General features: G+C 50.2%; 2 protein-coding genes and 1 pseudogene across 11 annotated transcripts in view; 2 read left to right on the top strand and 1 right to left on the bottom strand.

Annotated features, from left to right (window-relative positions):
• The first annotated feature begins 1,180 nt into the window (after positions 1-1,180).
• On the top strand, positions 1,181-27,658 carry LOC138824886 (complex I assembly factor ACAD9, mitochondrial-like). 2 transcript variants are annotated; one of them, XM_070019327.1, is made up of 19 exons: positions 1,181-1,337; positions 1,889-1,948; positions 3,590-3,683; positions 6,670-6,771; positions 9,628-9,734; positions 10,651-10,751; positions 12,034-12,112; positions 13,540-13,714; positions 16,258-16,331; positions 17,612-17,687; positions 19,292-19,362; positions 19,823-19,942; positions 21,039-21,167; positions 23,779-23,858; positions 24,389-24,515; positions 24,729-24,806; positions 25,294-25,422; positions 26,336-26,408; positions 27,095-27,658. In XM_070019327.1, exons 1-19 carry the CDS (start codon positions 1,209-1,211, stop codon positions 27,193-27,195), a joined length of 1,905 nt encoding a protein of 634 aa, XP_069875428.1. In that variant the 5' UTR covers positions 1,181-1,208; the 3' UTR covers positions 27,196-27,658. The 2 variants fall into 2 exon arrangements, with proteins under 2 accessions (XP_069875428.1, XP_069875429.1); XM_070019328.1 differs by lacking the exon at positions 1,889-1,948.
• Positions 14,864-16,251, top strand: LOC138824887 (ATP synthase F(0) complex subunit C2, mitochondrial pseudogene; annotated as a pseudogene).
• Positions 25,416-27,975, bottom strand: part of LOC138824885 (uncharacterized) — a 59,031-nt gene continuing 56,471 nt past the window's right edge. For all 9 annotated transcript variants that reach the window (XM_070019325.1, XM_070019318.1, XM_070019322.1 and 6 more), the window contains one exon: positions 25,416-25,739. In XM_070019325.1, coding sequence (XP_069875426.1) covers positions 25,591-25,739 — 149 coding nt within the window. In that variant the 3' untranslated portion in view covers positions 25,416-25,590. The remainder of the gene's footprint in view (positions 25,740-27,975) is intronic.

Raw genomic sequence — 27,975 nt, 5'->3', positions numbered from 1 at the left:
GCAGCTAAGGCTGCAGGCTTTCTTCCTGTAGGATTGGCAGTCAACCTTGCAATGGGCTGGGCTGAACACACTGAGGTAAGGGTCCTGCTCCCAGAGCATACCAGTCAAGGTGCAGGAAGCATTTTCAGTACTGCAGCTAAAGCTGTAATTAGGAAAGGCACTCAGTGAGAAGGCTGGGAAGGAGGGTGTGTACTTCCTGGATGAAGCTGGGAAGCTGGACCCTCCAGGGCAAGTGCACTACTGGATGCCTGGCCTCTCCTGCTTGCCCTGTCCTGTCAAACATTCTTTCTCTGTGTATCTTTGTAGTGTGTCTTTGCTAGGGATGGTGGAAACACAAGAGTTTTATAACAAAGGCTAGGCAGCTGGGCACCAGTGGCTAATGCCTGTAATCCTAGCTACGCAGTAGACTGAGATCTGAGGATCATGGTTCAAAGCCAGCCTGGCAGGAAAGTCCCAGGGAGACTCTGATCTCCAATTAATCACTAAAAAAAAAAAAAACAAAAAAACTGGTAGAGTGTTAGCCTTGAGCACAATGAGGCTCAAGGACAGGGTCCAGGCCCTGAGTTCAGGACCCACAACCGACAAACAAGAACAACAAAAAGGTAGGAGGTTGTTTGGGCCTGAAATACCAACACTTGAGAGGCAGGAGAACCATGAGTCCTAAGACAGCCTTGGGGCCTAGTGAGAAAGCCCAGGTGCAGTGGCGCTCCCCTGCAGTACCGGATACTTGGAGGCAGGGACCGGGAGCTGGGGTGGCCCGCGTCAAGCACGCCAGGAGGCTCAGGAGGACCGTCGTAGAATGCGGGCCCTCGGCAAACAGGCCGCATCTGAGAGGAACCACCGCGGCGAGAAAGGGCTGGGGCTGGCTCAAGGAGCAGGCCGCTGGCCGGGTAAGCCCCGGGCCTGGGCCCGAAGAAAGACCGCGACCGACGGGGGGGGGGGGAGGGAGGCCTCTCCTTCATCAGATTAGACGGTAGGTGACAGACAGACAGACAGATGTCCTTAACGCCGCCAGTCCAGGGACACAGGCAATGTACCCGGAAGCGAGGAGGCGAAGCAGAACGGGTCCCGCGACCCACCAGCCCCGCCGGACGCCGGCTCGCGCGAGCGGCCGCGGGGAGGCGCAGGCCAATGACGTCACCGGGCCCCGCCGACGGAGCCCCGCGCGCGCGCAGCGGCTCGGCCGCAGCTTCGCAGCGCTCGGCGGCATGAGCCTGCGCGCGCTCCTCCGGCCCCGCGCGGCGGCGGCGGCCCTCGCGGCGAGCCGGCGCTGGCTGGGCGCGAGCGCGCGCAACCGCGCGTTCGCCAAGGAGCTCTTTCTGGGCAAGATCGAGCAGGTGAGACGGGCCCGGTGTCCGCGCGGCGTCGGCCGCCCGCGCCCTGCGCACTGCCCGGGCACCGGCCCGACCCCCCCCCCCCCCCCCCCGGCTCCGAGCGCCGCGGGGCCCGGCCGCCCCTCCGCCTCGGCTGCGGGCCGCCCCGCGGGCTGCAGCTGTTGCCTTGTTGTTTGTTGGTCGGTCGGTCGCGGGGCCTGGGCGCTGGCCCTCAGCCCCGCAGCTCCAGGCGCGCGCTCCACCACTGAGCCGCGGCGCCGCTTCCGGCGTTTTCTGCTGATGTGGTGCTGAGGAATCGAACCCAGGGCCTCGTGCATGCGGGCCAGCGCTCTTTTGCCGGGCTCTGCAGAGCCGGGAGGAGCCGCCAGTGCAGCTCCGGACTTGTCCCGCGATCTCTGAACGGAGCTCAGTGCTCTGGCACCTTCCGGGGACCGCTCGGGAGACCGCGCTTCCCCTGCCAGAAATCTGGCTCCAAGGTTCTTCCCAACACTAACCCTTTCAGCCCCAGAGCCATCCTGTAGCAGCCATCAATAACAAAGCACTCCTCTTCTTAGAAGACACGGCTTCTCGTGGGTCTCTTCCCGGGGCTGCTACAGAGACAAGTGAGAGACCGAGTGAGTAGGGTTTGGGCAACCCCAGCAGCCTCAGTCAAACCACTTGGCTTTAATTTGTTTGGCTTCTGCGATAGGTTTACTTGAACAACGTACTGGTGTGGGTGTGTTTTGTGCCGATCCTGGGGCTTGATCTCAGGGCCTGGGCACTGCCCTTGAGCTTTTTTGCTCAAGTGTGGAGCTCTATTACTTGAGTCAGCTCTACTTCTGACTTTCCAGGTAGTAAACTGGAGATGAGTCTTACGGACTTTTCTCCCCAAGCTGGCTTCTAACTTTGATCTTCAGATCTCAGTCTTTTGAGACTCCAGGGGTTTAGGTGTGAGCCACCAGTGCCAGGCACTGTTCATTGAAATTGAACTCTTCATTCAATTTTTGTTCATTGTTATTAGAGTCCTTTCTTCTGTGCAACCAGGATCTCTCGCTGTAGCACCTTGGCACACATGAGGTGCCAGAGTGCCTCCTCATCTGTCCTTCCCATCGGTGCCAGAATCACCTTTCTCTCACAGCTCATTGCCAAGGGCTAGAGCTCCAGTGAGGAGACAAAGGTGATTGTGGTGGAGATGGGTTGAGCCTCTGTGAATTCCATGAAGGAAACAGGTTTGTTCTGAGGAGCAACACTCCTGTTTTCCTTCTTGACCACCTTGACTATGGTATGCTAAAGGACAGAAGGTTGAGTCAACTGTCTCTTAAATAGAGACCAACCTGTAGCCTGGGCCCAGAGAGGAGCAAACAGATCTGAGCACATTGCTAGAATGGATGAAGTAGGTAGATAGAACTGCAAAGGCCGGGGAAAAATTGAAGGCTCCTCTGAAGAACTTTCTGGCCATGAGTGTAGACAAGAGCCAAACACTGGTGCAAACACTTTGTTACTTCATGTTTCTGAGTTGCATGGCTGCTCTCTGAAGAAGTTCATATGGAAGGGAAGGGAAACTTAGTTTCCCGAGGGTGATCTGGTCTCATTCCATAACCCAGCTCACTTAGACACTCATCTCAGGGAGCTGATGTTGGTAACAGGGACAGTGGTAACCTCAAACAGATAAGGGGCACAGTGGAGATCCTCCCTCCTGTGCTGATCACAGGGAGCTGATGTCAGTGACAGGCCCAGTGGTGACTCCATCCATCATGCTCAGCACCAGGTGTCAGTGTCAGCCACAAGAGGAAGAATGGCCTGAAGGAGCAGACAAGGTGACCATGATACGCTCTCATCAGTAGGGATCTTTTGAACTCACAATGCCTGATACAGAGTTGATTGGTCTATTGAAGAGCTTTCATAAATCCCATCTTCCACAATTTTTACAAGGCCTTGAGTAAATGTGGGTGCTGAAGGGTGATGGGATTTGTCCATGGCCTTGAGTTGATAAGCAGCAAAGACTAAACTTAGACTGTAAAAATACTTCTTGTTTATGGGACTGTCATTATCACTTCTTGAGAAGGAAGCTGGCAGAAAGTGATCATCTTATCTGCTTGCACCAGAGGAAGGTGGACTAGGTGAGTGGGCACATGAAGCATCTCGTGAGATTTGCTTTGGCCTCCTTCCATGGGTCACATCCTGTTGTTCAAGTGTCTTCTTCCTTGCCTTTTGACTACTATCCCATGCTGAGAGGTATTCACTTTGTAAATTTCTGTCCTGTTTATCGTTGTTAGAAAGCCGTTTTCCCATTTCCAGAAGTTAGCCAAGATGAACTTAATGAAATAAATCAATTTGTGGGACCTGTGGAAAAATTCTTCAATGAGGAGGGTATGTAAGATTATCATTACCATTTCCATTATAAAGGTGGTTATCCTGCTGTATTAGAAGCACTGTATACAGAGTCTTTTATGAGGAAGAAACAATGTCCTCATAATATTAACCTAAGGCATCATTCCAACTACTTCATAATGTGTAAACATCTAGTTCAGCAGTGCTTGTTTTCTCCATGGTTCACCATGGGCCACTTTGAAATGTTTTCAAGTAATAACCTCTACATTCCTCACCTGTACAATTAAAAAAAAAAAATGTAGCTGGGCACCAGTGGCTCACGCCTGTAATCCTAGTACTCAGGAGGCTGAGATCTGAGGATCATGGTTCAAAGCCAGCCCAGGCAGGAAAGTCCATAAGACTCTTCAATAAACCACTGTGGCTCAAGTGGTAGAGCACTCACCTTGAGCTGAAGAGCTGAGGGATAGCGCCCAAGCCCAGAGTTCAACCCCACGACCAACGCCCCCCCCCAAAAAAAAAAAAAATGTTTGTAAGCTGTTACAGACCAACACTTGAGCAAAATACAATAAAAGTAAGCAACTGTGGCTGGTCATGATGGTGCACACCTGTAGTCTCAGCTACTTAGGAAGCAAAGATTAGGGAGGTTACAGTTTAAGGCCAATGGGGCCAGAAAGTTACCAAGATCCTATTTTAATGAACAAGATGTGTGTGGTGGTATGCATCGTAATCCCAGCTATGCAGGAAGCATAGGTAGGCCAAGTTGTGTTTAATAACAATTTTAAAAATCTTTTTAATGTTTACCTTAGTAGAATACAGCAGAATTCCCCCTATCTGCTTTTGTTTAATTTATATATCAAGTACCCCTGGAAAAGTCGGCTGTACACCTTGGAGAGAATTAGAATTAGAAAGACAACAATAAAACAACCTTGAACATGAGGGCGCCTTTGAAGGTGTTACATATACTGAAAACTACTGCAGTCAATGTTACTATGTTGCTAGTGTTCAAAGCTGCAGAGTTGTCCACAGATACATTTTATATTTAAAAATATGCTGTTCCTTTTGTTCTGGTGGTTATCTTTCTTCTTTAATCTGTTTTTAATATCCTTGGTCCTTTGGTCTTTATTTAAACTTGAATATCTCACACTTCTAAGTTGTAACCTAACAAACAATCAGCACAATCCATTTGTTAAACAAATACATTTTCCATAGATGTTCCCCACCCCAGCTTCTTTTTGTCATCTTGGCTCTTGAACTCAGGCCTAAGTAGCTAGGATTACAGGCATGAGCCTTTCCCATTTTATTCTCTCTCTGTCCCTAGACAACTGTTCACATGCTTTTCCTCACATTAGTTTGTATTTTGTGGAATTTTATTTAAACAGAACCATACATTATGTATGGTTTTATTCAGCTTCTTTTACAGCATTTTCAGTTTTCTTCATGTTACATGTAACAGATTTGGCCCATCCTAGAGCTTGAACTCAGGGCCTGTCTCTGAGCCTCTTTGTGCTCAAGGCTAGATCTCTATCACTTGAGCTACAGCACCGCTTCTGGCTTTTTTGAGTAGTATATTGGAGATAAGAATCTCATGGGGACTTTTCTGCCCAGGCTGGCTTTGAACTGTATCCTCAAATTGTCAGCCTTCTGAGTAATAGGATTTTAGGTATGAGCCACTGACACCCAACCCAGTTGTCCCTTTTAATGCTGAGTAGCAATTTCCTTGTTTGAATATATGAAAGATTGTATCCTTATGAAGGTTAACATCAAGTGCCAGGATAACAGGTATGTGCTACCATGTATCGCTAAGATTGTTTATTAATGGAACCATACCACAAAGAAGCTCAGAGAAGTTCCCAGGCCTGAGTTCAAGCCCCAAAACCGGCAAAATAAGTAAATAAAAAAATAAAATAATAATTCAGTGCCTTAGGAGAGGAACACAAAGGTCCAATGCCTATGTGTGTCTGATCATCCAAAATTATACTTAATAAAATTAACTCCAGGAAATAGAAACAAAAGGATATTGTTGTTTGTTTGTTTTCAGTTTGGGTTTGTTTTTTTTTTGCCAGTCCTAGGGCTTGAATTCAGGCCTGGGCTCTGTGGCACTGTGATTCAATGTGGTAGAGCACTATCCTTGAGCAAAAGATCTCAGGGACAGTGCTCAGGCCCTGAGTTCAAACTCCACGACCAACCAAAAAAAAAAAGAGAGAGAAGAATTGTACTTTTTACAGGAATTACGTAATTGTAACCCCTCTGTACATCACCTTTATAATAACAGTAAAAAAAAATCTTTTAATCTGAGTACTTTTGTTGTGTGTGAACATACCATATTTTTTTGGGGGGGGGGGTCCGGTCATGGGGCCTGAACTCTGGGCCTGGGCGCTGTCCCTCAGCTCTTCAGCTCAAGGCTAGCGCTCTACCACTTGAGCCACAGCGCCACTTCTGGCTTTTTTCTTATGTGGTGCTGAGGAATCGATCCCAGGGCCTCGAGCATGCAAGGCAAGTGCTCTACCACTGAGCCACCTTCCCAGCCCCACCATATATATATTTTTTTTTTGGTGGGGGGGGGATCCAGTCATGGGGTCTGAACTCTGGGCCTGGGCACTAGCACTCTACCACTTGAGCCACAGCGCCACTTCCGGCTTTTTTCTTTTTGCTTATGTGGTGCTGAGGAATCGAACCCAGGACCTCATGTATGCAAGGCAAGTGTTCTACCACTGAGCCATCTTCCCAGCCCACCATATATATTTTTAATCTTTATTTTTTTTTTTGTCAGTGGTAGGGCTTGAACTCAGGGCCTGGGTGCTGTCCCAGAGCTTTTTTTGCTGTAAGGGCTAATGCCCTTGAGCAGCAGCTCCTCTTTGGTTTCCTGGGGGGTGATTTGGAGATAAGAGACTCTTGGACTTTCCTGACTGGGCTGGATTTGAATCACAGTCCTCAGGTCTCAGCCTCCTGAGTAACTAAGATTACAGGTTTGAGCCACCAGTGCCTGGGTCTTATATTTTGTTTAATCAAAATTATTTCTTGTCAGTGGACTCTCGAAAAATTGACCGCGAGGGGAAAATCCCAGATGATACTTTAGAGAAATTGAGGCAACTGGGACTCTTTGGGATACAAGTTCCAGAAGAATTTGGTAAGTCGGGACAACAGCCACCTATCTGGTCTAGCACTCTAGTAAGCACCCGTATTTGTCCATGAAAGGATTCTTAACTGTTCAGGAAGACTGACCTTTAAATGTAGTACCTCTGCAATCTGGGTTGCAAAGCCTAGATGTATTATTGTGATTCTAGGCTCTGGAGCTTTTAACTGTCTGTCCTCTGATTATATTCTAGTGCTGCTTCCATGTACAATCAGCTAAGGATTTTGAGAGAAATAGCAGTTGGCAGCCCTTCAAGGGCTGGGCATGTTTTCTAGCTGTGAGTTGATTGTTTGGAGATGTCCAAAACAATACTTTTAAAAACTAATAGTTCTTGCCGGGCGCTGGTGGCTCACGCCTGTAATCCTAGCTACTCAGGAGGCTGAGATCTGAGGATCTCGGTTCAAAGCCAGACCGGGCAGGAGAGACCGTGAGACTCCTATCTCCAATAAACCACCAGAAAAACCAGAAGTGGCGCTGTAGCTCAAGTGGTAGAGTGCTCGCCTTGAGCTGAAGAGCTGAGGGACAGCGCCCAGGCCCAGAGTTCAAGCCCCACGACCGACCAAAAAAAAAAAAAAAAAAAAAAAAACTAATAGTTCTTGGGGCTGGGAAGGTGGCTCAGTGGTAGAGTGCTTGCCTTGCATGCCTGAGACCCAGGGTTCGATTCCTCAGCACCACATAAGCAAAAAGAAAAAAAGCCAGAAGTGGTGCTGTGGCTCAAGTGGTAGAGCGCTAGCCTTGAGCTGAAGAGCTGAGGGACAGAGTTCAGGCCCCACGACCGGACCCAAAAAAAAAACAAAAACAATAAAAACTAATAGTTCTTAAAACAATAGTTGTTAGCTGGGCATGACTGAGATTGACTCAGGAGAGCACCTCAGCAAGGGGACCTTGATGTTCTGTGTCCCTGCCTGTTTGTCTCTAGAGATCAGAGGGTGGCTTCCCTTCTGCTTTGAAGACTGAAGGTAGAGTTAAGTTCCTGCTAATACCTAACTCAACAGGTCAATGCTGAGACAAATAGGAAAATGAAGGATAAATGAGTGTGATGCTCAATTTTCTTTGGGTGTGTATTTAAACTGTTGTGACATATCTTCCTGTCATGTCATTTCTCTCATCACATTACCAACCATATGAAAGAATTTGTCCTGTCCTTGCAGAATACCTAAGGTAATGAGTAACACTGCTAACCTAGTGGTGGGAAGCACAGAGCTCACCTCTACAAGTGACAACAGATATCCTGTTGTTTGTTTGTGTGTTAATACCTTGTTTTTCTTTTCTTTCTTTTTTTTTTTTTTTTTTTTTGGTTGGTCATAGGGCTTGAACTCTGGGCCTGAGCACTATCTCTCAGCTCTTCAGCTCAGGGCTAGCGGTCTACCACTTGAGCCAGAGCACCCCTTTGGGTTTTCTGGTGGTTTATTGGTTTCTTGGCCCATCTGGCTTTGACCCACAATCAAATCTCGGCCTCCTCAGCTAGGATTACAGGCATGAGCCACTGGCTCCCAGCTTACCCTGTATTTCTTAACACAAGCCCACTCTGTCTCTGTGTGAGGCTGTGGGAAAGACTGAACTTAGCCAGCTCTTTCAGGCATCAAGGTTGTGACTCCCAAGTGCTGGGTATTACCAGCATCACACGCAGCCACACTGCATGAAGATACGAGTGGAAAGGAGGTGGGCTTGTTTCTCATCAGCTTAACAGAATTAGGCAGCAGTAACCTTATGTTCACGCCCACAGGTTGAGCGAGAATTTTCCCAGGCTAGAGAATTGTCAAGGCTAGGTGGGAGCTACTATACCAGAAAGCTGAAGTGTTTATTGACCAAGCCTGGATCTCTTCCCTTCGTCTCTGCTTGCTGGCTACCCAGGGCCTACAAGTTGTTGCTTTGAGTCCCTCGCACCGCCAGCAGCCCCTTGCAGCTGTCAGCTGTTCCCCTGTGATTGCCGTGCCCACCCCAGCCCCAGCAGGACCCTTCTGCACCCTCAGGGACACCTTCCCATGGGGTGGGCCTCATCCTGAGGTCAAGACTAGACCCACTCTTTGTTGGCCTGATACCCTTAGTCTTTGAATTATCATCTATAAAGTGAACGTAAAGCCATTAAGCTATACCTGGGAGTTGAAGATTATGCAGAGCACATACTTGAGTGGATTTTGTATTTTTCTGCGTTTTTTTCTTGATATTTGTTTTTGCCGGTCCTGCAGCTTCAACTTGGCCTGGGTGCTGTCTCTGAGCCTATTGGTGCTTACATCCAGGGCTCTCCCACTTGAGACACAGTCCAGCTTTTACTTGAGTAGTTTATTGGAGATAAGAGCTTCACAGACTTTCCTGCCTGGGCTAACTTCAACCCACAGTCCTCAGATTTCAGCCTCCAGAGCAGCTAGGATTACAGGTGTGAGCCACTGGTGCACGGCTATTTTTCTGTTTTTAATACTTTTGTATTTTTACTACTGGAGCAGTGGTTCCCAAATGAGGAAGCAGTGTTACCCCTCATGGAACATTTGGCAGTAGTCAAGATGTTTCTGATGATTGTGGCTGGCATAGAAGCCAAGGGTGCTGCTAAAGGTACTGCACAGGACAGATCACACAGAAAGTCGCAACCCAAATGGTGCAGAGAAAGCCTGTCATGGAGCCCAGCAGATGCACTAAAAGTGTTAGCCTGCATGTATTTCTATACCTAGAAAAAGTATAAAAAGATGTACACAGAAAGTTTTTCCTGTATAGTTTGATTATGGGCAATTTTTGTGTTCTTTGTGCCGTTCTAGATTGTGATTTTAAAAAATGGTGATCTGCTGTTACTTATAATCACTTTCCTCAATGGAAGGACTTGGGCTAGACTGAGACAAATTGATGTCTTTCTCCTAGGCGGCCTGGGGCTCTCCAACACCATGTACGCTCGGCTAGGGGAGATCATTAGCTTGGATGGATCCATCACTGTGACCCTAGCAGCACACCAGGCTATCGGCCTAAAGGTCAAGTGTCTGGAATTCCTGTTGGGGGCTTTCTGGAGGGAGGAGCTTCTTCTCTGCTATTAGAAGGGAATGGGGCCTGATAGCTCAATATCTTAGAGAAGAACAGGCCCAGCTGCTCTTGGCACCTTGCCTTCCAGTTCACTCTGGCATCGGTTGACCCACGACCTGTACTTGGCTTATGTAAGCATAGCCCTTGGCTCATGGTGCCCCTTCCCATCAGACTTTCCTCCTGTGCCCATTACCTTGGACCCATCCTTCAAGATCTAGATCAGGTGCCACTCCTGGAAGTGAACCCATTCTGAGCTGTCCCCTGCTTTTTGTGCATGTGCTTCCCTACTCTGTTCAGCTCAGAGCACAGTGGGACAGGTCCAAGGGCACACAGCTATCAGTGGAATTGCATTACATAAACACAGACCACAAAGAGAGCAGAATGATCCCTCTGTCCAGCTCCTCAGCCCTCAAAGCAGGAACCCAACCCCATTTGGCAGTACCGAGTAGGGGTGGGGCACAACTGAACTTCCTGTAAACCGTTTCTGTGCCAGTTCCGGTGCTCCCACATCCACACACCATCATTCCACCCAGCCTGCCAGTGGCAGGGGAAGGGGCTGTCCAGCTCATACATCGTGAAGTGAAGGATCAGAGGGTGATTATTTTTGGCCCAAGGACAGGAGAGGAGCAGAGATGAAAATGGCAAATGCTGATTCCCAAGTTCTGTTGTCATGTACACATCACTGTAGTACATATCCAGAGAGGGTCCACCCAACAGCACAGTTCCCTGCCTTCCCAGGCTGAAAACCTGGTCTCGCAGCACCTTCTTCACAAGAAGTAGATATCCTCAGGGGAGTTGTCTTACAGGGATGTCTTGGACTCTTGTGGCTTACACTGATGTGTCTGTGTGCATGTGTGTTTCATTCAGGGGATCATCTTGGTGGGCAATGAGGAGCAGAAGACCAAGTACCTGCCCAGACTGGCATCCGGGGAACACATTGCAGCCTTCTGCCTCACAGAGCCAGCCAGGTCTGCCACCCTCCGTAGGATGTTTGTCAATTTCCAAGGTTTCCCCAGTCAAGGGACTATTATTGTATACAAAAGCTGGCTTAGTATTTCTCCCCTAACTGATTAATTCTAAAGAATTAACACAGTAACCATTCCTGCTAGCTCTCTGGATCTTATTTCTCTTTTTTTTTTTTTTTTTTTTGGGGGGGGGGCGTCCGGTCGTGGAGCCTGAACTCTGGGCCTGGGCGCTGTCCTTCAGCTCTTCAGCTCAAGGCTAGCGCTCTACCACTTGAGCCACAGCGCCACTTCCGGCTTTTTTTCTTTTTGCTTATGTGGTGCTGGGGAATCGAACCCAGGGACTCATGCATGCAAGGCAAGCGCTCTACCACTGAGCCACCTTCCCAGCCCATGGATCTTATTTCTCTGTCCTAACAGGACTGTGAATGATGACATTTGACAGCATCCACCAAGTCAGTGTTGGTTGTCCACAACTCACAGTACATTCAGGACTGCATTCAGGCTTCAGAGTACCTTTCAGAATACATGGAGTGGTCGTATGTTCACTCCTCCAGTTGAAGAGCTGAGGCTCAGTGAGGCTATATGAGCAGCTTCAGGTCACACAGCTAGGATGGAGCAGGACCAGGCAGGGTTCCAGGCGTCTGTTGACTGTCACTGGGATCTCACTTAGCCCTCCTTCCCTTCCCCTGAACCTGCACCAGTCACCCTTCTGCTGAGGCCCAGACTCCTCCCATTAGCTCACTGAGCCCCTGTAGAGTTCACATTCTGTTCTCGAAACCTAAACTCAGGTTGTTTTACTGTGTGAAAGAGACATGGCCGGAGGTCTGGGAATGTGGCTTAGTGGTAGAGTGCTTGCTTAGCATGCATGAAGCCCTGGGTTCAATTCCACAGTTCCATATAAACAGAAAAAGCCAGAAGTAGTGCAGTGGCTCAAGTGGTAGAGGGCTAGCCTTGAGCAAAAAGAAACTCAGAGACAGTGCCTAAGCCTTGAGTTCAAGCCTCAGGACTGGCAAAAAAAAAAAAAAAAAAAAAAAAGAGACATGGCCGGGTTTACCCTTCCACTAGTTTTGTGAGAACACTTTTATTAGAACCTGCCTGTATCTTTACATAGGATTTTCTGTTCAGATTTTAGTGTTGAGGTGGCATCAAAATCATATAACTCAGAAACCCGAACATAGCTATTGTCTAACCCCACATTTTAAAAACTTAGCAACTTTCCGAGACGCTTACACATCTTTTTCTATTCCCAATAATGTCCTCCCTTGACCACATGGCTCCTCTGCAGTGGGAGTGATGCTGCCTCTATCCGGACCAGAGCCACACTGAGTGAAGATAAGAAGCACTACATCCTCAATGGCACCAAGGTACAGCCCACCCTCGCCAGTCACCCTCAGGCAGCACCTGTAGGTACAGCCCACCCTCACCAGTCACCACCTGTAGGTACAGCCCACGCTCGCCAGTCACCCTCGCCAGTCACCCTCAGGCAGCACCTGTAGGTACAGCCCACGCTCGCCAGTCACCACCTGTAGGTACAGCCCACCCTCGCCAGTCACCCTCGCCAGTCACCCTCAGGCAGCACCTGTAGGTACAACCCACCCTCGCCAGTCACCACCTGTAGGTACAACCCACCCTCGCCAGTCACCACCTGTAGGTACAGCCCACCCTCGCCAGTCACCCTCAGTCACCACCTGTAGGTACAGCCCACCCTCGCCAGTCACCCTCAGTCACCACCTGTAGGTACAGCCCACCCTCGCCAGTCACCCTCAGTCACCACCTGTAGGTACAGCCCACGCTCGCCAGTCACCCTCAGGCGCCACCTGTAGGTACAGCCCACCCTCGCCAGTCACCCCATCAGTTCTCAGACACCACCTGTAGTCATGTGCAACCACTCTTCATAAGCCAGGAGTTATAAAAGATCTGCACATCGCCTCCTAACAAATTACTGGGAGCGTTATGCTTTGTGTTCACTAAAGCTGAGAGACTGGCCCAGGGCAGGCCTTTGAACCTTCAGCAACAGAACCAGAACTAGAGCAAGGCATTCTGGTTCCAGAGTCTCCTTTTCTGCAGTCCCAGATCTGCCTCAACTGCCATTGTGTGTTTGTTTTACATTTTTACTATACAAAATTGCAGTATGCTACACTTGGACAGCTCCAGTACCTGTCTTGAGTGGTCACGTGCTCACAGCCGGCAGTGTCTCCTACTGCCAACATGGTTACGGCTGGATGTCATCTGTGGCAGAGTACATGGCTCTCTGAAGGAAAATTCCTAACTAACCTGCATTCAAGTTTCCTTGATTTTCTCTTTTTTCTTTAATGGTTTGCTTGACTCAAGATTGAAGTAATTCCCAACCATTGCAGTTTGTCAGACAGTCTCCCTTTTTTCCTTTCCCTTTCTGAATTTTCATCTCTTTTCCTTCCTTTTTTTAAATTGACAGATATTGGGTATGGTGTGTGCACTTATGAAAATCTTGTGAGATGACCCAGTTTCTCTGTCCTTGAAGGTCTGGAGTCTGGTGGCAGGAGGAATGCCAACTGCCTCAGTGCCATTGGCTGTTCTCCACCCCGACCCCGGACATAGCCACCTGTCTCTTAGGGAGCTCCCCGCTATGGGAGAAGCTGGGTTGAGCCCCAGATCACAACATATGAGCCAGGCTTATTCATCCATATGAGTTTGGCTTCTTTAACACTCTGCTTATGACATTTCTTGCCTGAATTTTTACAGGCAGCTGGAACTATACAAACAAAGGTAGATCTTGCTAGGTGTCTAGAAAGACCTTTTGCTCTCTTCTCAGGTCTGGATCACCAATGGAGGACTAGCCACCATTTTTACTGTGTTTGCAAAGACGGAGGTGATTGGTTCTGATGGCTCAGTGACAGACAAAATCACAGCTTTCATAGTAGAGAGAGATTTTGGTGGAATCACTAATGGAAAACCTGAAGATAAATTAGGCATTCGGGGATCCAACAGTAAGTAACACAGGCACGTGTGTGACAGGAACTCTGAGCGAAACTATGCAGATAAAGTTGTACATTTGGGGTTTCACAGACTGACTTCTTTGACAATTCAGATAAACTGAACCCTGGCTGTGGCTTCGTCAGTCAGGGCTGTGTGCCTCTGAGCTTTCAGTTTTGATGACACGAGGCAGGTGAGGCCAGTGGACTTCTCAGTATGGCCAGGGATAGTGGGCAACATGGAGGCGGGATGGCAGGTGTCCTACGTAAATACTTCTTTCTTCTTACTGGCCCTCCCAGGCCTCTCATTCACCCATCCATTTGTTTACTTACCTAGTTTTTCCTTTAAATAGTTGCACAAAGGCTTTTACTGCAACGTGCCCACCCTTAGAAAGCCATTTGAGTCCTGCGGTCCATGTACTATATCATGAAATAGGAACCATCGGCCAATTTCAATGTACTTCATCTCTGGGCTCTTGGAGCAGGCGTGCAGGAAGTAGTTGAATGAAGATCAGCAGACCCAATTTGCCATGCCTGGTCTGGCTCCCCTTGAGTCCAAACTTTTCCAATCCTGAGTATCTTTTTCTAGGGTGGAAACTGCTGTGCTTATTTTAGTAGAACATGCAAACGTGTTTTACAGAAAATGTGGTATGGAAGACACCATACTATGCCTTCCTAGGCCCTGTCCTAATCCCTTTAGCTCCTTCCTCTGGCTGTGCTTCACAGTGATCTCCCCGTGAGAATGTCTCCTTTAACAGTAGCTAGCAGTCCCTGGCCACAGTAGCCCTATCTATCAGATACCTCAGAATGGGGCACACAGCAAGGACATTTTATTCTCACAGTATTCAGGTGCCTAGGACAGGCTGAAGCAGCCCATGATTTGGGTTTACGTCGCCCGTGTGCTTTCTTCATCACCCTGGGGCACAGGCACTCAAAGACTTCTACTCACATTGCATCACACTAGCCAAAAGTAGACTTAGCGGCAGAGAAAGCAAGGTCTGCCCTCCATTCGTCTAGTGCTGGGAAGGGGGCTCAGTGGTAGAGCGCACGCCTACCACGCATGAAGCCCTGGGTTTGATTCCTCAGCACCACATACACAGAAAAATGGCGCTGGTAGAGTGCTAGCCTTGAGCAAAAGTAAACCCAGGGACAGTGTCCAGGCCCTGAGTTCAAGCCCCAGGACTGGTCCCCCAAGAAAGAATACACAGCTGGAACCAAGAGTCCCATCTACTCTTTTCCCATGCTGCCTCTACCCCACTTCATCCTCAGGCCCTTTGTATCCATTCAACCTCTGCTAAATGTGATCTTAAATAAATCTTGGGGCCCTCTCTGTCTTCTCTGCCCTGGGAGCAGCTCTCCTGCCACATCCCCTCACCCCTGTGAAAATGCATGCCTCCTCCAAGTTTGTCTCTACTCCTTCCTTGGTCAGGAGCACCTGTCAGCTGCTGAGCCCACCACTGACACCCAACAGATAAGGCCCACATTCCCTGACTTCACTTGTCCCCAGCCTCAACTTCTAGGCCATCACCATTTCAAGGGACATCGACACCACAGCCAAGGCAACCGAGTTCTTTGGGGCTGGAGCCGCCACAGTCGGGTGGCTGCCTCAGGCCGGGATTGTCCCAGTGTTGGAGAGCCTCCTCATTGGTTATGCCAGCAACCTTTCTCTGAAGCAGCAGCTCTTCTGTGCCATTCTCGGCTTTGCCCTCTCGGAAGCCATGGGGCTCTTTTGCCTGGTGGTAGCCTTTCTCATCCTTTTCACCACGTGAAAGAGCCAAGAAGTCTGGGGAAATTGGTAGACTCAGGGTTTGACAGGGAAGACAAAATAAATAGTATATTAATAAGGGAGGAAAAAAAAAGTCTTGGGTTAACCTCCCCACTCCCTCACCTTGCTCTTGGCTTTTTACACTCACAGTTGGTGCTTCTTATCACTTCTCCAGCTCTGACTTCATGCTGGTTAATTGGAGATGAGTCTCTTGTCGCCAGGGCACTGGCAGCTCACGCCTGTCATCCTAGCTACTCAGGAGGCTGAGATCTGAGGATCACGGATCAAAGCCAGCAGGAAAGTCCATGAGACTCTTATCTCCAATAAACCACTCAGAAAACCAGAAGTGGCACTGTGGCTCAAGTGGTAGAGTGCTCGCCTTGAGCTGAAGAGCTGAGGGACAGCACTCAGGCCCAGAGTTCAAGGCCCACAACAGACCCAAAAAAAAGTTGCTTGTCTTCTCCAGACCTTGATTCTCAGATCTCAGCCTCCTGAGAGTAGCTAGGATTATATATGTAAGAAGCCACTGGTGCTTGGCTTGACTCGGCCTTTAATATGAATGTTATGTAACATCTCCTTTAACCCCTCCCCATGTCTCTTCTGTGCCCTTTTTATTTTACCCATAGCACTGAGTATCACATCATGTTACCTTGTTTGTCTCCTTGTCCAAAGAATGAGCTCCATAGACAGGAGCTTGGGCATTGTGTCCTAACCTTCCAGACTGAATGGTACACATGCAAGTCAGGTGCAAAGTGATTTGCATTTGTTAGATGTCTTAATTTTTATGTTTCAGCTTGCGAGGTCCACTTTGAAAACACCAGGGTGCCTGTGGAGAATGTCCTTGGAGAAGTTGGGGGTGGGTTTAAGGTGAGTTGCTATCCAAGGCTCAGGTGAGTGCTGTGCATTTAGGGTGAGTTTGGGAGGCTGCTGCTCAGGCCAGAAAAGGAGAGAGAGAAGCAGAATCTAGAAGAGGGATCTGAATCTCACACACAGTGATATAATCTAGCCAGCCCACATTCCTGACTGGTATAAAAGCTGGCCAGTTCCAAGGACCACATTGTCCCTGAGTTTTCCAGCCGCCTTAATGTTGCTGGAGTAAACACTGGCCCCTTCACAGGGGTATACGAAACCATTTAGTCTCTGAGAATCTACTTGTTCCTCACACAGGATTTGATTTGAGAGATTCTACCCTTCAGATACAACAGAGTTCTACCTAAAGGAAAAATATGGTGTGGTATATTTTCCAAATCATACATAACCAAACACCCCATTAAAAATAATAGTTGAAATTGAGCTTTGGGGAAAACATACCATTCACAGCATTGTGGGGTTTTTTGTCGCTAAGCCCTGGCCCTGCCTTTAGGAACTGTCCATCAGTATCTCACACTTGGTCTGTGCTGTCTTAACAAGGCTCTACTGCTCACCCTCCGCTCAGGTGCTGCTTTCTCCCTGCTTGTCTGGGAAACCCGCCTGCAGTGTCTCTCCGAGAAACCTTTGCTTCCCAGCCTCCCAGCCCTCTCCAAGTCCCATAGTGCTGCAGCTCTCCCTCACAGAGTGGCCTCCTGTTGACTCACTGGCTGTTTGCACCCAAGACTGTGGTGGGTCAGGGCGCTTCCCGGACCGGACAGTGCTGCGGACCTTGTCTGTCCGAGGAGTGCACCTGTCCCTCTCTCAGCTGTTGGCTTTCTGCACTGGGTCAGCATAGTGAGGAAAGAGAGATGCCAGCAGCAGCATCGGGTCACTGTTGTTGGCACCTGGCTGAGCTCACGCTGGGAGGGCCTTGGGAGTGACTTCGCCGGGCTTAGGCTCAGCTTCTTGGTCTGCTGTTGTGTTTCTCTCAGCACTGCTGAGGGCCTTTAGGCCGCCTGGGGTTTCCGCTCCCTCTCCTGAGTGGGAGGGACTTGGGGAGGTGCTTTGACAGTAAGGCTCAGCGGCTGTAGTAGTCTCTTAACCACGTGGGTTTGAGAGCCAAGATTGCTTTCTCCCAGCTTGAGGGCAGATGGGATGACTCACTTGGCCTGGGTGCTAGCAGAGTTCTTTTATACTTGCCATTGTTTCTTAAAAACAATGTTTTTACAACATTTTTTAGTAGGTAAGTGTTCTCCCCTTGCGTCTAGCGTTGTATCTACCCTTTCCATCCCCTGCAGGTGGCCATGAACATCCTCAACAGTGGGCGGTTCAGCATGGGCAGTGCTGTGGCTGGGATGCTCAAGAGATTGATTGGTAGGTGGTCAGCCATGGCCAGGAGCCCTCTGCTGTGTCATGTTACCCTGGCTGCTCACACTGCAGCCTAGGAGGGTCTGTCTGCAGTTCCCCTGGGTAAGCCAGGGCTGACAGACCACCTGGACAGATGGTCAGCTCCAGTCTAGCATTTGGGCTTTGGTTTCAACCAGACAATGTGTATACTTTTCCCGGAGGTTAGGCTTTGTATCTCAACATTACTGTTTTATCTGCACACTGGGGTAAGAAGGAGGTAAGAAAGGACCACTGCCCTAAGAACAGCTGCTTGGTAAGCTCTAGCCGGGAGCTGGGCACCAGGTCAGTGTTAATTCTGATCTTCTTGTGTGCGTCCACATGGAGAGTAAAGAAGAGAGTTAGAACCCAGGTCCCTCAGCCTCTAGACCGTCACCTGATCCTCTCTGTCAGGGTAAGAGTCTCCTTTGTCTGTGAACTGAGAGCAGCCTGTGGCCATTCTCGTGAGGTGAGTGTGCCATGGGGGATGCCCGGGAAGAATGCGCCATCAGTGCTTTGTGCCTGGCATAGCTCGGTGCAAGGTGGGTACATACGGGCTTTGAGTAGGGTTCTTCCCTCTGTTTGGTAGATAAGGAAAGTGGGGTCCAAAGAGAGCAAGTGATTTGTCCAAGACCATGCGCCTGAAGTGCAAACCTGTCAGGCCTCAGGCTCAACATTCTTCTCTCTGTGTTGTGGTAGTTGTATGGGCTGTGCCTCCCAGAGTGGAGAACTAAGTGAAAAAGCTTCCTGGGTTCCTGTGGCCAACCTGTTCCCAAAGAGGCAGGACCTCTGATAAGTCCCACAGCTCAGAAATATGGATGTCAGCCAGGCACCGGTGGCTCACACCTGTCATCCTAGCTACTCAGGAGGCTGAGATCTGAGATTGCGGTTCAAAGCCAGCCCAAACAAGGAAGTCCATGATACTCTTATCTCCAATTAGCTACCTGAAAACTGGAAGTGACACTGTGACTCTACCAGCGCCAGGCCCAGAGAGAAAAAATAATCCTTGGGGATTATTTGGTGATAGTTACACCAGTGGAAGCATTTGGAAAATGGACTTCAGATGGAGCTAGGGGTGCTGGCTTGTTTCTTGGAGGGTCTCAGAATTCAGCCTTCAAATGTGTACCATGAAGCCCCAGGCCTGAGCTTTGAAACACCTAGGGTGTTTGAATGAGCACCTAGGGTGAAGAAGGGCTCTCCCACCTCTGGGGTGCTCTGTGTATCCAATTTGTGCCAGGCGTCTCCCACCTTCCATCAGATTACCTCTTCACAGCCATTCTGTCTACCAGGGAGGTGGAGTACTCGGCCCTGGCCTCCCACCAGTAGGAAAAGGGCCAAGACTCCGAGCTGTAAGAGTCAGAATTCCATGTCCTTTTGCTCTTGCTGGCTCCCCTCATGGGTGAGGACCAGGTACCCTGTCTCTGGTCCACTGGTGCTGGAAAGGGGGAGCTTCTACATTCAGGGCATCTGATCTCAACAGATGATGTTCATAGTTCTCGTTGGATGTTGGAAGGAAAATGGTTACAGCTTTAGGAAATCACTTTCAGATAATGAGAAACGTTCTGGCACCTTCTAACAACTCTTCTCTTCGTCAGAATGGACCGCTGAATATGCCTGCACGCGGAAGCAGTTCAACAGGAATCTCAGTGAATTTGGGCTCATCCAGGTACTGAGGACAGACTTCATGTGTGGACGTGAACAGGGTGCTCTATTGCTGCCTCTCTGCTAGTGCCTTCGGTGCAACAACCTGGGAGTAAGACTGGATAAGACTTTGTTGACATAGGCCCTTTGATTAATACTGGATTTGATTCTTCAGTGTAGAAGGCTTCTGACAGTTACTTCTGTCTTGGGTTGTGAGTTTGGAACTTGGCACATACACATTGCTTCTTGATTGTGGTTTTATATTTTTGTTTTTTGTTTTTTGGGTCCGGTCATGGGGCCTGGGCACTGTCCCTCAGCTCTTCAACTCAAGGCTAGCACTCTACCACTTGAGCCACTGCGCCACTTCTGGCTTTTTTCTTTTTTGCTTATGTGGTGCTGAGGAATTGAACCCAGGACCTCATGCATGCAAGGCAAGCACTCTACCACTTCCCAACCCCTTGATTGTGTTTTTGTAAACACTCCAGGAAAAGTTTGCACTGATGGCTCAGAAGGCTTACGTGATGGAAAGCATGTCCTACCTCACCACTGGGATGATGGACCAGCCAGGGTTTCCAGACTGCTCCATTGAGGCGGCCATGGTGAAGGTAATCGCAGTACATCCAGAGAGCTTGCATAGGAGAGAGATACAGAAAGCCTGCTTAGCTGCAGTCTCCCTGACGCACAGTGCTACCTGCCGTCTTCCTCTTCTCATCAGTTCATAGGTCAGCTTGGCCTTGGGCTAGGATTTTTGCTGTGCTCTGATGCAGCACAGAACAGCGTTGCTTCTTCAGACAGCCCACTGCTTCCCAGTGTGGTCTGGGCTGAGTTGTTATTGGCCAACTTATGGCTTATAGAAATGGGAGAAAACAGACATTGTAACTTCACATTTCTATAAAGTAGCAGCATTCCTGGGAAAGAATATCTTTTGCTCCCTAGGTTGATGGCCTTTAATCTTTTTGGTATCAGACCATACTTTGGTAAAATGTTTGATAAGGTAAAAGCAGGTTACTAATTACAGAAACTCTTTGGTGAGTCACAGTACCGAGTTGGTACTCAGTCAGTACCCTGGTTTTCAATTTGAAAACAGACAAATCATTAGGCTAGAAACAGTGCTTCTATGCTTGGAGATTCTGAAGACATGTAGGAAACTTCCTGAAACTGTTTTAGCCAAGAAGCAGCCTAAGGCCCTGTCCCCATCTGCGGCTTTGTCAGCTGATCCCCTAGAAAGGTGGGTTGCTTCCTTCACCCAGACCAGGGCTCTCCAAGGACACTGACTGGGGACTTGGAGCTCAGGCCAGGCCTACAGCTAACTGCAACAGTGTCTCAGAGTGGACAGAGAGAAATGAATCACGGTCCTGCCGGGTGGGGTGTCCAGACATCTATCCAAGTGCAGAGGATCAAAATGCCAAAAGAGTTGATATCTAGGTGGGTTTTTAAAGCTGGAGTTACACCAGGTGTGGAAGGGGTAGAAGGCGGCCTAGAGGTAAGGAAAGGCATTGTGGGGGTAGAAACCACAGCTGGTCATTGTGATCTGGGAAGGCCAAGGGCTGGCTTGGTACCTAGTAATTTCCTCCTGCGGTCACTCATCTCAAAGCTCGGGTTCTTCACAGACAGCCACCGCATCCTGAGCAGCGGCCTCTGAAGTCTAGGTTCTCCTGTGGGCAGGGATGCTGTGCTGACCTCACCCAGCGTCTTTGGCAGGTATTCAGCTCTGAGGGTGCCTGGCAGTGTGTGAGCGAGGCGCTGCAGATCCTTGGGGGATCTGGCTACATGAAGGATTACCCCTATGAACGCCTGCTGCGTGACGCCCGTATTCTCCTCATCTTTGAAGTGAGTGGCCCTGCTGCCAGCCGCTGTTCTTCCTGTGTTCACCCCTTTGCTTCCTGCATCTGAAAGGTGTGCTGCCAAGGGTCCAGCAGAGGCTTCCCAGAGCCCGGGAGGGGGCGGAGAGGCCAGGCAGTGCTCAGGTCAGGAGCCTAAACCCTCCCTTCTGAGCCCACTGCCTCCGATTGATCTGCTGTGGGTCTTTGCCAAATTTCTTCTCACTGGAAAAGCAGGTCTTATTGGAGACCTGAATTCCAGTTCCATCTTAGGCTCTAATTCCATCCCTTACCTTTTGGGTCTTTACTTTTCTTCTTGGTATATTGAGATAGCTTATAAGGTCTCTCTGTTGGGTCATTAATTCTCACACTGTATTCTTCCATTTTTGCCCTGATGACTTCACAAGTCTATAAAGGGTCAGTTTGGGTGCTGGGAATGTGACTGGGTGGTGGAGTGCTTGCCTCCCACGTATGAAGCCCTGGGTTCCATTCCTCAATACCACATACACAGAAAAAGCCAGAAGTGGCACTGTGGTTCAAGTGGTAGAGTGCTATCTTTGAGCAAAAGAAGCTCAGGAACAGTGCCCAGACCCTGAGTTCAAGCCCCAGGGCAGCAAAAATAAATAAATAGATGAATAAAGGGTCAGTTCATTCAGCAGGTAGCAATGAGGAGTGGGGTTGGGCCACAGAGGCTGCCTTCTGGTGTGGTCCGATGGTGTGGCCTGACTGCACAGGGGCCTGGAGACACAAGATTGTAGCCGGGCGCCAGTGGCTCACGCCTGTTATCCTTAGCTACTCAGGAAGCTGAGATCTGAGAATCACGGTTCAAAGCCTGCCTGGGCTGGAAAATCCTTGAAACCCTTTATTTCCAGTAAACCACCAGAAAACCAGAAATGGTGCTGTTGCTCAAATGGTAGAGCACTAGCCTTGAGCTAAAGAGCTGAAGGGGACAGCACCCAGGCCCAAAGTTCAAGCCCCATGACCGACACTAAGACACAGGATTGTGTTCTCACAGAAGGAGCTGGAGTCCGGAGGAACAAACATGCACTTGGCCTTTGAGGGTTGGGAAAGACAGATTGGGACTGAGGACAGTTTAGACTGAAAGGCTGTGTCAGGCCTACACAAGTCTTAATGGCTAGTACTAGGGAAGCAGTAAGGAAGCCTTTCTGGGAACATTGGTTGGCTCAGGAAGTAGAATAGGAAGGAGGTTGGGAGGTAAAGGGTCAGTGGGAAGATAGAAAAGCAGCTGACTGTGGAAGACTGAGCAGCAGGGATTCTGGAAGTCAGAGGAAGTTTTCAAAGAAGGAACTATAATTTTCTAGGGAACATAGCGGGAAGAGAGGCCCGGGTGCTTCTGACAGGAAGGAGAGCAGACTCGGGGCCCGTGGGGGCCGGCCCCCAACAGGGAGTTTGGAGCTTTGCCCTGGTCCGCTGGAGTACCACCCCGCCGTCAGGTCCTGGGCCATCTCACCCAGTGGAGGGCTTCCTTGGCCGACTCTGTTCCTAGGTGCACATGCCCCACCCAGCATCTCCTTTCCATTAGCCATCAAGGACCCACCTGAAGGTAAAAGAGCCGGCTCCTGAAGGACAGAGTGTATCAGCCCTAGGTACACAGAGTCTTCAAAACCCCAGTCCTCAACCCAGGGGGCTCCATTTTCTCTAAGGCCAGCAGGTCAGCTAGGTTAGGAAACTCTCAGGCTGTGCTTCTCATGTTGCCAGGTCTTCATTGTGAGACCTGCTCAGAGCTGGACAGTATTGTGAGAGCCTATGCATCCTTCTTGCCCCCTCTGCCGGTGGGGCCAGCCCAGCCACAGGCACGCAGGTCAAAAAGCTGGTGAAGGCCCTGGCTCACAGCATCATGGTGTTTAGTAGGCAGAAACCTTTCAGCCTCACAGCAACAGGGTGGAATTAGGTGGGGAGGGGCCGTGAGCATGTGAGCAAACTTCCAAGCCCCAGTACTGTGCTCACCCCAAGGAGCACTGCCCAGGTGCCCTGGGCTGCGCCTGCACTGAGGGTGGTATGCGCTAACAACCCCATTACTGCTGGGCCTGCACTGAGGTGCTCCCATCAGCTGTCCCAGCTTTCGTAAGGAATCTGACCTCAACCTAGGCCCAGTGGAGTCTGTCCCATAGTTGCTGTGCCCTAGGCATCGACAGCCCAGAGAGAACTAGCATTGGTTTTTGGGGGGATTTTGTTTGTTTGTTTGTTTTGTCGGTCGTGGGGCTTGAACTCTGGGCTGGGCACTGTCCTTTAGCTCTTCAGCTCAAGGCAAGCGCTCTACTTCTTGAGCCACAGTGCCACTTCCGGTTTTCTAATGGTTTATTGGAGATGAGAGTCTCATGGACTTTCCTGCCTGGGCTGGCTTAGAACAGTGATCCTCAGATCTCAGCTTCCTGAGTAGGATTACAGGCGTGAGCCACCGGCACCCGGCTTTAGCATTTGTCTTAATGAGTTTCGGGTTTACAGGCAGAGTGACCTATGCAAGACTAGCCATCTGGTCAGCTCCCTAAGCCACGCCTGTGCATGCGCGACACTGTGCTTCTGTCACGCCTGCCGAGCTGGGGCAGTCCTGCAGGTGCTGCCAGTAAGGTGTCTTTTCATCCCCACGTTGCTGGTCATAGGGAACCAATGAGATTCTTCGAGTGTTCATCGCTTTGACAGGCCTGCAGCACGCCGGTCGCATCCTGACTGCAAGGGTCAAGTATGTACCTCCACATCCCGCGGGGAAGGGGACCGTGCAGCCACACACACAGGCTCCATCCAGGCTTGTCAGGAGGGGAGGAGGGACTGAAAACCAGCCCTCCAGCTTGTCCTGCACCTGGGGGAGAGGAGCAGAGCCAGCAGCCACAGGGAGCCCTCATTCCTTACGCCTCAGGTCACACCCTCAGATCCCACACAGACACTCCATCGCCCCTTTCCCTGTGGCTCCCATCTCCCACAGCTACCCTGAGGCCATTTCCTCTCCTTTGTGTCCTGTTCTCTGCCCTGTCCTAGGTCACAACAAAATGTAATCCTTGATAATAGCATTTTCTGAGTCTTTGGTGAAAGCCAGGCACTAGAAAGCTGACCCCTTGACAGGCTGCTCCCTAAGTAGGCATCGGGAGTAGGCATCCAGGAGCCTGCATGCCAGCTGGGCATGCCGAGCTCCAGGGGACATGCTGATTCTCCGTGCTAATGGACCGTGGGAGCCAGCCGTGGGGACCTCGGGTCACAAGGCTGGACTTCCTGCAGGGAGCTTAAACGAGGCAATGTGACAGTAATCATGGAGACCATTGGCCAGAAGCTTCGGAACTCTCTGGGCCGATCTGTGGACCTGGGACTAACAGGCAATCTTGGAGTTGTACACCCAAGTCTGGGGGTAAGTAGGCCCAACACGTGAATCCCTCGGTAGGGTGGCCTCCAGCAAGATATTCCCCTTCCAGAGGGATGAGACTGGAGGCCCAGGCTCCCCAGGGATGTTGGAGAGTCACCTAGAAGGCCCACTCCATCTCTCTAGGGCTCCGGGCAGTGGGTGTCAGGTGGGCGCAGTGGGGACGGGGTACTGAGCCCAGTTTTTCTTCTGCCTATGTAGGAAAGTGCCAACAAGCTCGAGGAGAATGTGTATTATTTTGGCAAGACTGTTGAAACCTTGCTACTCCGCTTTGGGAAGGTAAGCCTGCAGACCCGGGGCACAGCTGGCCCCCGGTATGGTCAGTAGCCATGAGATTCATTTGTGCCCATTGCTCAACCATGGGACCATCCTAGAACAGAATCCTTGAGTGTTTGGGTCTGGGTGATGTGGCTACACAAACACTGGGGAGGCCTCTGCTTGGTGAGTCTTCGACAGAGTTCTCTTAGGAGCCTTTCCTGTAGACTTCCTTCGGTGAGGTGAAGGGCCACTCACCGAGGGTCTAAATCTAGAGTGTCTGTGAACTCGGACTGCTAGAGGTCTCTAGTCTTGCCTTGGCACCTGTCTGAGTATATAAAAAGGAAAGCATTAAGTCAACCGAGAGCCTACCTCCGATAGCCTGAAGGAAAAGTTACACAGACCTGTGTTACTCAGGAGCACAAGGAGACAGGGACGGCACAGGGTGGCTCCAGAGGGCCGGCCAACTGGGCCAGGCGGCAGGCCTCTACCTCTGAGCCTCTGTCCCTAGACCATTGTGGAGGAGCAGCTGGTACTGAAGCGGGTGGCCAACATCCTCATCAACCTGTATGGCATGACGGCGGTGCTGTCACGGGCCAGTCGCTCCATCCGCACTGGACTCCGGAACCATGACCACGAGGTGAGCTGCATCCGCCCGTACAGGACAAGAACGGGTCAGATCCACTAGTTTTCTGGGTCAGGGCAGGAATCAGCAACTCACTGACTAAGCCAGTCCTGGTGTTCCATTCCAGTTTACTGAAGCCCAGGGCTGGGGAGGTGTGGGGTTGGGTGCCTAGGGAAGGAAAGGCTACAGTGTCAGTTGGTGGTCACTGACCATGGGTGAGTCTTGAGGATGAGTGGAAGTGATGCCCAGAAGGCTATGTATGCTTGTTCTGCCAGGGCCTTGAGAGGGACCGTGATGGTCTGGAGACAGGGCTAGCGTCTTTGGTTTCCTGCCTGAGAGAAGAGAGGGGAGTTAGTGATGGGTCCACACACCCATAGCCTCCCCCACCTCGCCATCTGTCGGCTTTGTGCATTCCTCCCTTCACCAGAAGAAGGCGGGTGCCGTCACCAGTGCTTCTGTGTACATGCCTGGTTCCAAGGGAGCATACCAACATGGATTATGTCATCTACCTCACAGAAGAAGCTGTCCCCTGGGCTGGGAAGTTGGCTCAGTGGTAGAGCCCTTGCCTTGTATATATGAATCCCTGGGTCTGATTCCTCAGCACCACATAAGTAGAAAAAAAAGCCAGAAGTGGTGCTGTGGCTCAAGTGCCTTGAGCTGAAGAGCTGAGGGACAGCGCCCAGGCCCAGAGTTCAGGCCCCCCGACCGGACCAAAAAAGAAAGAAGAAGAAGCTGTCCCCAACATTCTGTGTAGGTGGCTCTTGAGGACAGAGTGAGTTTGAGTTAGGGCTGAACATAGAACACAAAACTGACTTACAGGCTAGGGCTGAACCCAGCTGCCAGGAAGGAGCCCTGCCAGATTTCTCAGAGTTCAAAGTTCAAGCCAAAGCTCTCAGCAGCTGTCCTTTTGTGACCTCGGTTCTGGCAGGTTCTGTTGGCCAACATGTTCTGCGTGGAAGCTTACTTTCAGAATCTCTTCAGCCTGTCTCAGCTGGACAAGTGTAAGTGGGTAGTTTGTGGGAGGGAAGCCAGTCCAGACATCTGTCAGTGGGCCCGTTTCTAGGCCTTGTTTGCCTCTAGGACCTGCTAGCGGCTTATATGCAAGCAGGGATTGCGCTGCAGATGGAAACCAGCCTTCACACAGCCCTCTGTGTGGGTCCTGCGGGGTCTGCCTGTGCCTGGCCTCCTCTTGCATCTTCCCAAGGAAGGTCACAAAGGAGCATACATTATACCTGGTCAGAAGACAGCCTCCCTCCCTTTAGCCTCTGAACTTCTGCCAAAATAAAACTTGCAGTTCTCTGCAGAGAACATGGCCCTAGAAAATAGGAGGCTTCCGCTTGTCTAGAGTGTTGTTCCATAGGTCCTGGCCACATCTCGGAGTGTGTAGCTCAGGGTCTTCCTCCGACCCTTAGAGTTCTGGCAGCCTGCCTAGCTTAGCCCTTCCATCAGGAAATGGTGGTTAGGGCTATTAGAGCCATGCTGAAGAGGGTGGAATGTGATTTACTGTGGCTCTGGAAACTGATCAGGGGCCCCAGGCAGCTGGCAGGACTTTTCAGGCGTGGGGGGAGCATTTATGAATGGCCTTCTCCACCCTCGTGCTCTGAAAAACCTACTGTCTGCAGCTCAGAATCGTACCTCAGAGGAGGTAGGGGCCCAACTTTGTATTGCCTCCTCTTTTTCCTCCCAGATTCTCCAGAAAACATGGATGAACAGATTAAGAAAGTGTCCCAGCAGATCCTTGAGAAGCGAGCCTACTTGTGTGCCCACCCTCTGGACAGAACATCATGAAACAGTCCGTGTCCCTACACCAGATGTCCTAGGCCCAAACTGATGTGGGACAGCCTCCTCACAAGATGGAGACCTTGAGGCCCCAACTAAGGCTTCTCCTGCCGGGAGGGAGTCTCAGATTTGAACCTGCCAGCGCCTGTCTGCTGAGTACAGCTTCTGAACGGATGTGAAGAGACAGGAGTCACGCATTACTGGAACTGAGCGCACTGAGGGTTCTGTAGGTGCCATGGTGGAAACCGGGGTGCACGCTGCCACCTCCTGCTTGGGGCCTGGAAAGCTGTTTCTACTAGACTCCATATTCCAGAAACAGCTAAATGTGTGCATACCACTCATCGGAACTAGGAATAAAATATACCTACTACCTGTGTCAGGAACCATTCAGTTAACGAAAGAAAGAAAAATGTGCTATTTTGTGTGTCCCTTCTAGCCTGGCTGTGGAGCTTATATTACTACTTATGATTTGTTTTGTTGTTTGTCTATTTTGTTGCCAGTCTTGGGGCTTGAACTCAGAACCCAGGCTCTGCCCCTGAGATTCTTCCCCTCCCCCACCCCACTTCCTTTAAGGCTAGGGCTCCACTACCTGAGCCACTTCTGGCTTGTTCTGAGTGGTTTACTAGAGATAAGAGTCTCACAGAGCCAGGAGCTGGTGGTTCACGCCTGAAATCCTAGCTACTCAGGAGGCTGAAGTCTGAGGATAGTAGCTCAAAGCCAACCCAGGCAGGAAAGTTCTTGAGCCTCTTATCTCCAATAAACCACTAGAAAACTGGAAGTGGAGCTGTG

Source organism: Dipodomys merriami, unplaced genomic scaffold (assembly GCF_024711535.1).
Source record: "Dipodomys merriami isolate MVZ:Mamm:240054 unplaced genomic scaffold, mDipMer1.0.p SCAF_13, whole genome shotgun sequence".
NCBI lineage: Eukaryota > Metazoa > Chordata > Mammalia > Rodentia > Heteromyidae > Dipodomys > Dipodomys merriami.
The sequence above is the reverse complement of the archived record's forward strand: the minus strand, read 5'-3'. Positions and strand labels throughout refer to the sequence as shown.

What these genes read in the sequence shown, in the direction of transcription:
- LOC138824886 (XM_070019327.1), top strand. Translation starts at nt 1,209, where the DNA reads ATGAGCCTGCGCGCGCTCCTCCGGCCCCGCGCGGCGGCGGCGGCCCTC. An exon ending in AGAGACAAGTGAGAGACCGA is followed by an intron (nt 1,949 to 3,589) that starts GTGAGTAGGGTT and finishes TATCGTTGTTAG; the next exon opens with AAAGCCGTTTTCCCATTTCC. An exon ending in TGCTACTCCGCTTTGGGAAG is followed by an intron (nt 24,807 to 25,293) that starts GTAAGCCTGCAG and finishes CTCTGTCCCTAG; the next exon opens with ACCATTGTGGAGGAGCAGCT.